This window comes from Heterodontus francisci, chromosome 13 (assembly GCF_036365525.1).
Source record: "Heterodontus francisci isolate sHetFra1 chromosome 13, sHetFra1.hap1, whole genome shotgun sequence".
Taxonomy (NCBI): domain Eukaryota; kingdom Metazoa; phylum Chordata; class Chondrichthyes; order Heterodontiformes; family Heterodontidae; genus Heterodontus; species Heterodontus francisci.
This window is the reverse complement of record NC_090383.1, coordinates 26347187-26360655: the sequence shown is the minus strand read 5'-3', so window position 1 is coordinate 26360655 and position 13469 is coordinate 26347187. Positions and strand designations below refer to the sequence as shown.

Genomic DNA, 13469 nt, shown 5'->3' with positions numbered 1-13469 from the left:
GCACACAGCAAGGTCCCACAAACAGCAATGTGATGATTATCCTTCACATCCACCTGCAAGGACAGAAAGATAAAGCCTATTTGGACTGTGGGAATGGATGTGCTGTGGCCTAGACAATTTAAGATGAATTCAAATTGTACTGGTAATCTTGTAGGACCTAGGCTCACTGCATATTTTGGATACTTCTGCAGGTATCCATGTTTTCATTGTGGGGTGTATGACCCTGACCTTTTGTCCTACATGTAGCTGAGGTAGTTCCACTCCTGCCTGTCGGTCATGCACCATCTTCATTCTCCCCTGTTTCTCGAGCAGTGTCTCCTGCATCTCGGAGGATTTGCACAGATGATGGCTTGGCAGAGTCGTCCGCACTTGTCTGCCAAACACGATCTCTGCTGGTGAAGGTAAGCCCATTGGTGTAGCTCTGAGGTGGAGCATGGCAACATGAAAATCTTGTTTTGTTGTCCTTCACTTCAGGATAAGTGCTTTAACTGTGCGAACTATTCGCTTGGCAAGACCATTAGACCTGGGGTAATGTGGTGAGGACGTCACATGATTTACGCCCCATTTGGTACACATATCCCTGAAAGGTTTGCCCGTATACTGTGGCCCATTGTCAGAAATGATTTCTTCAGGTGCACGAAATAGACTGAATATGGCACTCAATGTGTCTGCGATGACCGCACTTGAAGTGTCTTTTACCTGTCTGACAATTGGAAATTTGGAGAAATAGTCAGTGACTAAGATAAAGTCATCTCCATTCACGGAAAATAGATCAGTGGCGATTTTGGACCAAGGGACTGACGAAATCCGTGAGAGTGTAAAGTTTTTTTGTGTTGTTGTGGCTGGTGGCTCTGGCATGCCTCACACATCCTCACTATCCTTTCAATGTCACCATTGATCCCTGGCCAATAAACAAAGTCTCGTGCCAGTCGTCTTGTTCGCTCTATGCCTATATAGTCTTGGTGAAGTTGTGACAGGATGTCCTGTCGGAGAGCTTTGGACACAATCACTTACTCCCTTGAAGGTGATGCCTCACGAGATACCGAGTTTATCTTTTTAAGGCCAAAAGCATCTGAGAGTTTCTGGCATATCTTTTACCATGTCAGACCAACCTTCTATGATGACTCTCCACAGTGCCTTCAGTTGAGGATCATTGGCTGTTTCTGACTGTAGTTGGTCACATTTGTGCTGACCAAAATGCAATAAATCGATTTTGATCACATCTTCCACCTTGATGTCCATGCTGTCTGCTGGTAGATACAGTGGAACTTCTTCATTCTTGCTCGACTTTGGCAATCTGCTCAGCGTATCCGAGGTGACCATTTCGGTACCTGGTTTATAGCAGTCATTGAATTATACCCCTGGAGTTACACAAAGAGCTGCAGTAGTTGAGGTGGTGTGTTTGTCAATGGTTTGCACCAGATCGTCGCCAGTGGTTTGTGGTCAGTTTCCACAGTGAACTGCTTACCGAACAGGTAGGTGTGGAACCTTGTGATCCCAAACACCAGAGAAAAGTGTTTCACGTTGTATGTTTGAGTAATTAGATTGTGCTGGGGATAAACATTTGGACCCAAATGCAATTGGTTTGCCATTCTGCAGGATGCACACTCCTAGCTCTTTTTCTGAGGCGTGACTTCCAGGATTGTCTTCTTCCTCGGATCGTAGTACTGCAGGGTACAAGTTTCTGCTGATAATGCTTGTTGAGAGACTCAAACATATGCTGATGGTCCTCCTGCCATACAAATGGTACGTTATTTTTTAGGAGATCTCTCAGCAATGATGCTTTATCAGGAAAATTTGGGATGTATGGTGCCAAGAAGTTGAAAAATCCAAGACATCTCTGGAGGTCTTCCTTGTCTTGTGGGATAGGCATATGCCTTACATCTTCGACTTTGCCTGGGTCAGGACGGATTCCACAACTGGAATAGACGGAGCTAAAGAAATTGATCTGTTTACATTCACCTGACACTTCTTGCTGTTAAAAATGAGCCCTTCGCAACGAGCTACTGCAATCAGTGAATGGAGATTTCAATCATGTTCTTCTTTGGTTTTGCCCATTACTGCAATGTCATCGGCAATGCATATACAGCTACCACATTTTCTATAATTCTGTCCATATGCTGCTGAAACAGATCTTGACTGACAGATAAGCCTCTGTCTCTGTAACAGATAGTCTCTGGAAGCAGTATCTTCCAAATGGTGTCCTGAAAGTGGTGACTTCTTGAGATTCCTTAGTTAAGTATACCGACCAATATCCATGTTTAACATCCAACTTGGAGAAGAATTTGGCTCCTGTGAACTTGGGATTCAATTGCTCCAATGTCGGAATGTAGTGGGGGCATCGCTTTATGGAGAGGTTTAGTTGCCTGGCGTCTAGACATACCCTCATTGCTCCATCCTTCTTCAGTACGCATGTGATTGAGCTGTATCAGTCTGTGTGATGATGCACACGACGGATGATGCCATTGCATTCCATGTCATCCAACTCATGCTTAAGTTTTTCTAGTATGTGCACACTGCACTTACTGGGAGGGTTGATTGAAGGAATTACATCCTCTCTGAGGTACAGTATGGCATTGCCTTTGAAATTTCCTATGGCATCGAACCTGTCCAGGTACATTTGTCACAGGTCATGGACTGACTCAATGCGGGTACCCTTGGTTTCTTTTGCTGTAATGGGTGCCTTGGTGACCTTGTGGATAGTTATGATGTTGAGGTCCTTGCACGAAGTAGTCCTGCCACTGTTGGTCCACTCATGTCTACCAGATACAATATTTGCGGTCTCCATTCCGACTTGCCATAGCCGCATTGCATTGTTAGCGTGCAACTGCAAGGAATGGGTGACCCATTGTATGCAGATAACTTGGGCAGTTGTCGGTTGTATCATTGATTTCCAATGATTCTGGTACATATCCTTCATGATTCGGACTGATAGGATATTTGCACTTGTGCCGGTGTCAGTCTTAACCCTGAGTGTATGTTTGCCAGCTTTCTTTGGGCACATGATGTTAATGTTAGAAAAAGCTTCAAGTTGTTTGACTTCATCAACCTGACGTGTCAGGTGCACAATGTGAAACACCTGTTTGTCTTTTGGCTGAGAATTGCTTCTCTCTGAGTCTTGTCTCATGTCTGTTTCACTGTGGACTTTGTGTATTGGCTTGCATTTGCGCAGGTCTCTGGTGCTTTCCTTGTTGTTGTTGCCCTGTTGCTGTGCCTGTCTCCTGTTTGTTTGTGTCCTACTGTGACTTCTGGCTGCATCTTTGGAGCCATATTTCTTGCATAGGCGGCCCAGTGTCCTTTTGCACCGCACGCCTTACACAGGTCTTGAAATGCAGGACAACTTCGCGTAGAGTGGGAATAACTACACTACCACACAGCCTGCTTGCTCTTTTTGACCTGGTTATGGTGCTGATACTGTTGGCCGCACCTAGTGATTGCAGATGCTGTTGTCCAGCTACAATAGCTTCGTATTTCCTGCCATCTTCTAGCAGCGCATCAATGCTGTGACCTTTCTTGTTCCCCAAGAGGTCTTTCTGAAACGCTTCAATGGGTGTTGAGACAATCACCAGCTCCATTATTTGGTCTGACAGCTCAGTTTCTGAGAAATCGCATTCGTTGCCCTTGCTACATCAAAAGCACAGGCAGTTGACTTTTTTTGCCAATGCCTGACAAGCAAAGTACACTTCTGCTCTTTGGAGAAGGTGCTCTGAAGTGCCACAACAAGCAACCCTCCTCATACCCACATCATGGAGCAGGATGTCGACTTTTCTAGGCTTCAAACAGCCGGTTGAATGCTGCAATTGCTCCTTCACTTGCCCACAAGAGCCCATTTTGCCCTCCACATTGGATTTTTTTTCCTGCCATTTCGTTTTTTGTTAGGCATTTCATCCCCCACTCTCCAATCTCAGCAAAGGCTAAAAGAATATTTTTCCCCCAATGCAGCCACTTAACTTCAAAGAGGAACTTCTAAAATGCCCTATGCTGCCACTGAGATCTCTCACCCTGCAAGTGATGGCCAGAAATGAGCCGATGATCTTATATGCTTGATTAGTTGCATGGTTGATTTACAAACATGCAAAACATGGTCCATCGATCCCGTCCCACACAATTGTGATGCAAGAAGCATCATGATACAAACTCTCCCGGCTCACCCAGAGCTGTAGAACATCCAAGGAGAATCAAAAAAACAGATAAAAGCCCATGCCAATTAAGGGGGGGAAAAAATCTGGAAAATTCTTCTCCGACCCCTTTAGGTGAGAACTGGTACAGGAAATTTATATGACAAGATACCTACCTCTTATACGAGATGATCCCCACCCAGCCGGATAAAGGTCCAACTCTCTGTTGAAGGAAGAAAGTGAATCAGCGCGCACCACACTAACTGGCTACCTTTTCCATATGTTCACTGCTCTTTAGGAACAGAAGGGCCTTCTACAAGGCGCAAGGTAACAGCAAATAAGAAGGTTGCACAACCAACATGCACAACCTCATAAAATATTACAATTCAACACAAAGCCTTTGGGACATGAAATATGTGAGTTTATTTATATGAGGATTCCCTCACAGCTTCAACTGATGGGAGCAACCACCTCCCCCCACCAACCTCCTCCGCGTCCCCACCCCTAAGCTGGTCAATTGAAGCAGGCCTTTTGAGGGGAGAAGACAGGTTTTGTGAAGTGTTTATTTGTGTTTTTGTTTTGGTTTCATGTGTTGTCATTTTGTTTTGCACCAAGTCTTTATTGATCTGGTTGAGTAGGCTTTCGTTTTTGCATTGTGGATTTTTTCCATGCCTAGGACTTAGTTCCTACTGGCTTTGATGTTGAATCTTACAATAAGGATTAGGAAAGACATTCCTATGGGAGTTCTGAATGTTCTGTATCAATGACTGAGGAAGAGGAGTTCATGAGGAGCTAATGCAGATGCAGAGCGACCTGTCAGATATTTTGGCCATATCCATTAGTTCTCCAGGACATGGGCCAGCAAACGGCCTACATTCACTGCCCTGCCTAGGTTATGACGGCTTCTGTCAGCTGCGCAATGATCTGAGAACCACATCTAGGGTCAGGCACAGCCCTTCCTGGAAAATGGAAAGTTACCAAAGCATTACGTTTTCATGCGACCACATCCTTCCAAACTAGGTGCCACATCAGTCACATCACAAGCCTGGTACAGGGCAGCTGCCATGTTTGAATGGAGCTACACTTTCATCTCCTTTGTTGTGGGAAGAAGACATCAGCTGAACAAGATGCAGCGTTTTCACAGGGCAGCAGGTATCAGGGGCCCCCGAAGTGTGCCAGTCCATGGTGGCAGCATTATCTGAACAGGAGGGAACACTGTGCTCATGGTTCTTAGGAGAACAGGAATATCCTGTGTCTCTCTGGCCTCTGAATCCACTGAGAAACCCCCTACCGACAGAGGAGAACTTCAGCTTCGGTTTGCTGTTTCTCAGCTGACACCCCCATCTTTAAGAAAGGTGTGCCATGCAACTTAGGCAGAATGGGAGAACAAGGCTGTGCACAGTGCTTCACATGGCATCTCCCAGTTGCTTCACAGTGATATGGATGGTACTTACATATGGTTAACCAACCACTAGATGATCAAGTTCATGGTTCAAGTACTTATTCGGACAGAACAGATAGTTTGCAACAGAAACATGTACAAGATCAGGGAGTACACTCACCTCAACCTTACTACTGATACTAGCACATTCCTGATGAAAGGTCACTGAGCTGAAACGTTAACTCTGCTTCTCTCTCCACAGATGCTCTCAGACCTGCTGAGTATTTCCAGCATTTTCTGTTCTTATTTTATACTAGATGTCCCCTGATAGGAGTAAGCACATTGTAGCAATTATACACCAAGATCATCTCTTGTATTGCTGTATTCTTTGACAGAAGATTCTTGAGGGTCCTGGAAATAAAACAGCTAGTTGATACCACGCTGCTTTGAATGCTTATTTGGACATAACAAATAGTTTGCAACAGGAACATGTACAAGAGCAGGGAGCACACTCACCTCAATCTTATTACTGGTCCTAGCGCATTTCTTCCTCATTAGCCTCTAAAATGAGAGAGCTGGGTGACTACCTTAACTTGGTTGGCAACTTTCCTTCACAACTGATACCCATGCTTTTATTACAAGGTGCTTCTCAGCCCCAAATAGGACCACCTTTTGCCACAGGGCTTCCAGCTCTTCAGGATCAAACTGAGCAGGAGTAGCCACGTATCTCCACTATGCCATGTGAACGGTTAGTCTACCTTTCTACTAACACCACAACTTCCCTTTCTAAAGCAACCTACAGGCCTTTAAGAGCTGCTCTGTAATTTGCACTCCCAAGCTAAGTTTGCTTTTGACGGATGTACCAGGAGGAAGGTAGGGTCACAGATCCAGCAAGGCCAATGACTTAATCACTTCCACCACAGTTCAACACCAACAACACAAGCTGGCAATAATTCTGCAGAACTGCTGACTTTCCCAGATGGCATCCATGATTGCTTCAGAGTCTCTGAGAAAAATGTTGTGTGCTATACATTGCTGCATGTTGTTTTCAGTAGCGTTGCTGGAATGTTCTGGAGAAAGCCTCAGACTCAGGATAAGGTCAACTAAGAACTCTATTATTTACATAATACCATATACACTCTCATCAAGCCTGCTAAACGAGCATTCTTCGTGCTGCTCTCTTCTCTCCAGCCTAATCTCATGTGACTATGACATCATCACTCTTACAGTGGGAGGGGTTACTCTCACTGGCTTCAGCATTAACCCTTTACATCCTTATACTGCATACCTTATGTTAACTACCATTTTGGTGAGAACATGAGTAAAGAACGTTGGGAGTAAACCAAATTGTCACAAAGAAATATCAAGACTAAAATGAACTCTGTGGGTATGCTTAAATATGTCATTGTGAATGAGTTTTTTTTTGTATTAGAAACCTTAATTGAGTCATTCGGCCGCTGCACCACTGAAGTGGTGCGACAAGACTTCCACCCACCCTTCATCCATTGTGGCGATCCATCCCAAATCTCAGGATGGGGTCAAGTATATAAAAGAGGCTGGGATGGAGGGAAATAAAGTTTTGGAGTGGTACTTCGGAGGAAGGTGGAACCAAAGTGGTTGAAGATTAGAGTTTAACCTGTGCTTTTATTTTGCTGTTTGCTACTTTCCTAATGGCAATTGTGCTCAATGGGATTGGTTGGTGTTGGAAAACCACATTGTGTGCCCCACCAACAGCCAGCGTCTGATGGAATTTCCCTGATGAAATGAATTCCGGCCTAAATTCACAAATGTCAGATTTCACCCTCCACTCAGTTTTCACAAATTCCGAGTCCTTTTTTTCTATCATTCTCTCATGAGCTGACTGAAAGTCAAGATGGCTGCTGAAAAGACCATTGATATATATCTTAAAAGCTTTCATATTTGGGCAGTAACATTTTTGAGCGTGTGCTCCCAGTGTGAACTTCAACCACTGGCGATGCAAATCAGAAAGTTGGGCACAATTCCTCACCATTCCATGACCATTCATTTTGATGGTTGGAAAATTGCAGTACTCTCAGATTTTCAATATGTGATTCTGACAGGCAAGGCTCCACACTGTGAGCATGTGGACATGCTCATGTGTAATAAGATCCCACAATGCTGAAAACCAAAGACAGGATTGCCCCAATCTTCTGCCACAAGTTTAGTGGGAGACTGACACTACGCCTAAAGAAACAGCATAACAGGCTGACGGGAGATTGGGAGAGCCCCTGTGGTATTTAGGTCCAGGAACTCTTTCCTGCTGTTAATGACTATTGCTTCACTAAATTTGACATTGAGCACATCACAGCTAAAACTGTGGTACCACTGTGTAACTGCAGTAGTGTAAGTATAACCTCAGCTGAAATATGTGTAACAATATCTAAAACAAATGGCAAGACTGCCATCTCTTGGAAGAATAGTAAATGCACAGCATTTGTTTGCATAAATGAGAAAAATAGGATTGTACCGGTTCATGGCATGGGTCACCTGTGCTGCAGTGGGTCACATTGAATTGTTAACAGGAGGTTTTCCCCTAATTTCACATGATTTGTTTGTCCAGGAGGTGCGACAGCTGCTCTTACAGAGTTGCACTTCACCAGTAAAAGGGAAGTATAGGTGGGTAGCAGAAAAGTGGAGTTATTGTTCACAATGGCACAAGGGAGACACAAGGGAGACACATGGGTGACACTGCTCCCTTTGGTTAGAGGTTTGCAGGGGGTTCAGCAAAGGAAGGTGGCCCAATCTAGGACTATAGCTGACCCTCCAGGAAAAGTTTAGGTACATTGGAGTAAAGGAGATTGAGGGAAGATCTGATAGAAGTATATAAGATTATGGTAGATTTGGACAGGGTAGGCAAAGAAAAGATGGTCCTATTAGCTGATGGTACAAGGACTAGGGGACACAGATTTAAGGTTTTGGGCAAGAGATGTGAGGAAAAACCTGTTTTTTGCGGCAAGTGGTAATGACCTGGAACTCACTGTTTACGAGTGTGGTGGAAGCAGAGATGATGAATGACTTCAAATGGAAATTAGATGGGCACTTGAGGGAAATAAACTTACAGGGCTAAGAGGATCAAGCCATAGAAATGGAATGATTAGATTGCTCTGCAGAGAGCTGGCATGGACTCGAAGGGCCAAATGGCCTCCTTCTGTGGTGTAAATGACTCTATGACTCTATGTAGAGGGAAATTATCAACTGAGTCAACACAGTCATCCAGCTTCCTTGTGCTTGGCTGCCAATGAGAAAGAAAATTGTTAGTATCAGAAGCAAGGCAAAAGTAAATGTGCCTCTCAATTGTGCAGATATTTCCCATGAAACCCACACAGCATGGTGCAGTCTGAATTTAGAATGATCACATTCTCTGGGAGAATCCAATTGAAGCTTTGTCTACAACTAAAATTAGGAGCTGGAGGAGGCCATTTAGCCCCTTAAGCCTTGTTATATATTTGGTTCTTTAGACTGCCACCGTATAGAGTCTATCCAGAGAGGTTATTAGACTGTAGTGTTTAAATAGTGATCTTTATTGTATAGAAAACTATATACACTTCACACTAGCCTGTGTGTCTCCTTCAAAAGCCATGCTGTAACTGTTCTCGAGTCTCTCCCACATGATCTCTTGCCTCATCCTGGTTGGTGGTAATCTTTTCATTGTCTCAAGATTAACCCTTTGATACCCTTATACTACATCTCCCCCCAAGTCTTTATCCTAATATATATTTACATACATTCACTTTTTTATTTACATGCTACCCCATCCCCCACAAGTCTCTGAATTCATAGATTCAACCTATCAGGATGCTTCACAACTCTCCCTGATCTTGTTGTCATCAGATGTGGAAGACTGGTCGTCTTTCTCTGATCCCTTGTTTCTTGACTTGGACGGCCTTCGTTGAGGTTTATAACATTCAGTGCTTTTTGAATTTTCGGTTCATCATCTGAGTCGTCTAAATGTATGCCCGATTGACGTCTTTGGTGTAAACGAATAAGATTCCTTCTATTTCTCCATATAGAGCCTTCTTGAGTTCATACTAGATAAGATCGCTATTGATTCTCATCTTTCTGGAGAATTCCCCCTTCTCTATTTTGGTCTCGTACCCATACCTTTTGCTCTTCTGACAACTTTGGTAGGTTTCTTGTACGGTATCTTCTGTTATAATTATGGGTCTGTTTATTTCAATATGACTTTGCTTTGCCTTGTACTTTCTGATCATCCTTGCTTTGAATGCTGGAAGTAATTTCTTGCATAGAATTGGAAGTTGCGTTTGAAGTTTTCTTCCCATTAAGAGTTCTGATGGCGCTAATCCGCACACTAATGGAGTAGTTCTGTATGTCAGTAGTGCTAATTGGAAATTTTGATTTTTCAGCAACATAGTTTTAATGGTTCTGACTGCTCACTCAGTGGCTCCAGTTGATTGTGGATACTTAGGAGAGCTTGTTAGGTGAACAAATCCACATTCTTCCACAAAGTGTGTGAAGTAAAACTTCCAGTAAAACTCTGATGACTGCTTCAGTTGTTGTGTATATTTGCTTAACTTCTATCCATCTTGAGAAGTAATCAACTATAATTAGATAGGATCATCCCTGAAAGAAGAATAAATCCATCGGCAACGTTCCCACAATCTAGTTGGGAATTGGGACACAAGTAGTGCTTCTCTTTGATCTTGCCTGTATACCTGACATTTTTGTTGGACTTGCGACTTGCTTCTTCCCAAGTTTTCTGTCCTTGTAGCACTCCTGCATTTCTCTTTCTGGCTCTTATAGTCTTTAAGCAGCATGGCGGGCTGTGCCGTGTTGTGTGGGTTTTCTCTGCATTGTGTGGGCTCTCTGGCCGAATCCGGACTCTCTGCAATGCTCAGGTCAGGTTGGGGGGCTCTCCCTCTGTCCTGGCTTCTGGATTCTTCTTGTTTATCTTCTTCAGCTTTCTTTACAATATGAAGGTCAATACAAGCTCTTCTACTTAAGAGTGAGAACTCCTGATTGCTTAGGACATACAGTGGGCTGAATTTTATAAGCCCTCTGCCGAAATCAATGACGAAAACAATGGCAGCCCACCTGTGCGGGCCGCACACCAAAAAGCCACCACGATTCCAAGTGCGGTGGCTCATTCAAATAGCCAGGGCGGGCCGCCCTCCCCGATCACGTGGAGGGGGAGGGATGTCCATCCCCAGCAATGGCGTCAGCTGCCTGTGTGCAGGCGCAGCACCATTTTTAAAGGGCTGTCAGCCCTACCAATAAATTTAAATATTTAGAGAAACATCGAAAGAAAGAAAATAGATACATTTCTTTTGCCCCTCTCCCACCCCTCAATATCAATTAAAATAATTATTTGCCCTTCCCCCCCTCAAAAATCTGACCGTTTCGCAGCACTTCAGGAGGTGACGGAGAAGTCATTAATGCAGGCAAATTTATTTGAACATTTAAATGAAAGTCCCATTGCCGAGCAGCGGGGGAGGGGGGCGCCATGAGGCCTCACCGCCGCCGGCAATATCAGGACAGGCCCTGCCCACATCGAGGTCCATGGCAGGCCTCATCCAGGGCAATCTTCATGCCCTCTCCCCCCACCCCCGCCACAGATCTCGACATCAAAACCTCTATAAAATCCAGCCCAGTGTTTCCAATATCTGTTTTCCATTATATTGAAACGTCGCTTGTAACTTTCCTTTATTTCAAATACAACACCTCTTGAGCCATGTAACTAAGTTTCTGTTGGTTGCAGAACGTGTGTGGAAAGCCATGGCTCTTTATCTAACTGGATTGTCACACTTGCTCCTCTGTCGAGTTTGAAATTAATGATATGTCCGTTGAAATATATGTATACTGAACAAAATGCTTGCTTCAGATCATTGATCTCGCCCAGAAAATATTTTGATTGGTCTGCTACAGGAGGTTGCTCAACTTCAGTTACCTCTCTGTTCTCAACTGCTTTTCCTTTAGAGGTTGAGGTATCTGACTGAAATGCCCTATTTGTCTGCAATGAAAGAATTCTGCTGTATTGGCGGGACAGTCCTGACAGGGTTTAAAAGCATCTTTCGCTCTCTCCCCCCAGTGTACCTTTCTTCCTGGTGCCTCTTGTTCAGCCCTGTACCAAGGTCTTTTCTCACGTCACATGATTGGTTCGTTATTACTGCGCCAATTGAAGTCGGAATCACAAGCTTTTAAGACTTCATCAAATGTGGCTGATTTTTCATCAGTACGTTGTCTTGCTATGATATCATCAGCTACAGCACCAATTAAATATAATAATGTATGCACTTGCTCTGTTTCGGACCTGCTGTCCAATTTCGATGCAATTATACAACTGAGGAACATTTTCCCCCATAGTTCCCAGTTTTGAGTCTGATTGGATGCCTCACGACTTTTGAAATTCTCTGGCACTCACAATTTTTGATCTTTTTGTTATTTTTAGAGACTTTTTTGAATGTTTCCCTTTAAGAAACTCTTTTTTCAGCCTAGTTTGCTTTGATGGAGTGTAACAGTGCTTGACAGTGTTCCCTGTTTGTTTTTGTATAGGCTTTTGGTCGGGACTTCCTTTTTTTTCAACAGTGCACTGTGTTTGTTTACACAGCTGCTGAATGGAATTGACACAATTGTTCAATAGAGAGTTCCAGGGTTTCCCCTTTGCTGTTTTTGAGCTACAATTTATTTATCTTCTTCACATTTGACTGCTTTAATGATTTTTTTGTCTCTCTCAGCCTGCTGCGTTAATGGTGACTCAGCTGTGTTCGGGGATTGACCGCGCTTTTTCTTCACTATTGAACTTTTTTTTCTCTCAGTTCGTGCGCTTTTCAGGGTTTCCCCTTTTTTCCCTCTCTCTCGCTCACATGGAGCCTTCAGAAAATAAATTTTTTAAGCTCTTCAAAGACTTTTTTTACTGGGATTTCTCGATCGTCGGCACAATGACTTACCTGATCGCCTGCTTTTCAGCCATGCTTCCATTCTATGGAGCTTCTTTCAGCCTTCTCAGGTCTATAGTTTGTTTCACTCTTTTCAGGTACCTGTTTTCTTTTCAGGTACTTGTTTTAAATTCTCTCTTCTGGCTGAAGGATGATTTTTGCTTCAGAATTTCTCTTCTGGGTATAGGATTTCGATCCCAGCACTGTTCACCATATTATATATTTGGTTCTTTATCCTGCCACCATATAGAGTGTAGTCAGAGAGGTTCTTCGACTGTAGTGTTTAAACATTAATCTTTATTGTATAGTGACTACATACACTCCACACTAACCTGTGTGTCTCCTACAAAAGCCACGCTGCAACTGTTCTCAAGTCTCTCCCACATGATCTCTTGCCTCACCCCAGTGGGTGGTAATCTTTACATTCTCTCAAGATTAACCCTTTGATACCCTTATTCTACATGCCTGTTCCACCATTCAATTAAATCATGGCTGATCTGTACCTCAACTCCATTTACCCAACTTTGCGCCATATCTCTTGACACCCTTACCCAACAATGTCAGCCAAAATCAAGAAAACTTCAATTGTCTCAGCATCCACAACCTTTTGGGAAAGAGATTTCCCGTTTTCCATGAGCCTTTGTGTGAACAAGTGCTTCCTGATTTTACTCCTAAATATCCTAGCCCTAATTTTAAGATTGTGCTCCCTTGTTCTGGTTCCTCCACCGCAGGAAATAGTTTCTCTGTATCTACCCTATTGAATTCCTTTATAATTTGAAACACTCTACTTAGATCACACCTCATTCTTCTAAACTCAAGGGATGCAAGCCTAATTTGTGCAACCTATCCTCATAATTTAACCCTTCAATCATTCTGCTGAATATGTGTTGTATCCCCTCCAAGACAAATCAGGGATGGTCAGCACGGATTTGTTGTGGGAAGATCGTGTCTTACTAACTTCACTGAATTTTTTGAGGAAGTAACTAGAAGGATTGATGGGGTCGTGCAGTAGAGATGTGGTCTACATGGATTTTAGTAAGGCATTTGACAAGGTCC

General features: G+C 43.5%; 1 protein-coding gene across 1 annotated transcript in view; it reads right to left on the bottom strand.

Moving 5' to 3' along the window:
- Positions 1–12605, bottom strand: part of LOC137376296 (cystatin-like) — a 38221-nt gene extending 25616 nt beyond the window's left edge. Inside the window, exon 1 of the mRNA XM_068044565.1 lies at positions 12426–12605. Within this exon, the coding sequence (XP_067900666.1) occupies positions 12426–12448 (23 nt within the window). The 5' untranslated portion in view covers positions 12449–12605. The remainder of the gene's footprint in view (positions 1–12425) is intronic.
- Positions 12606–13469: the final 864 nt, after the last annotated feature.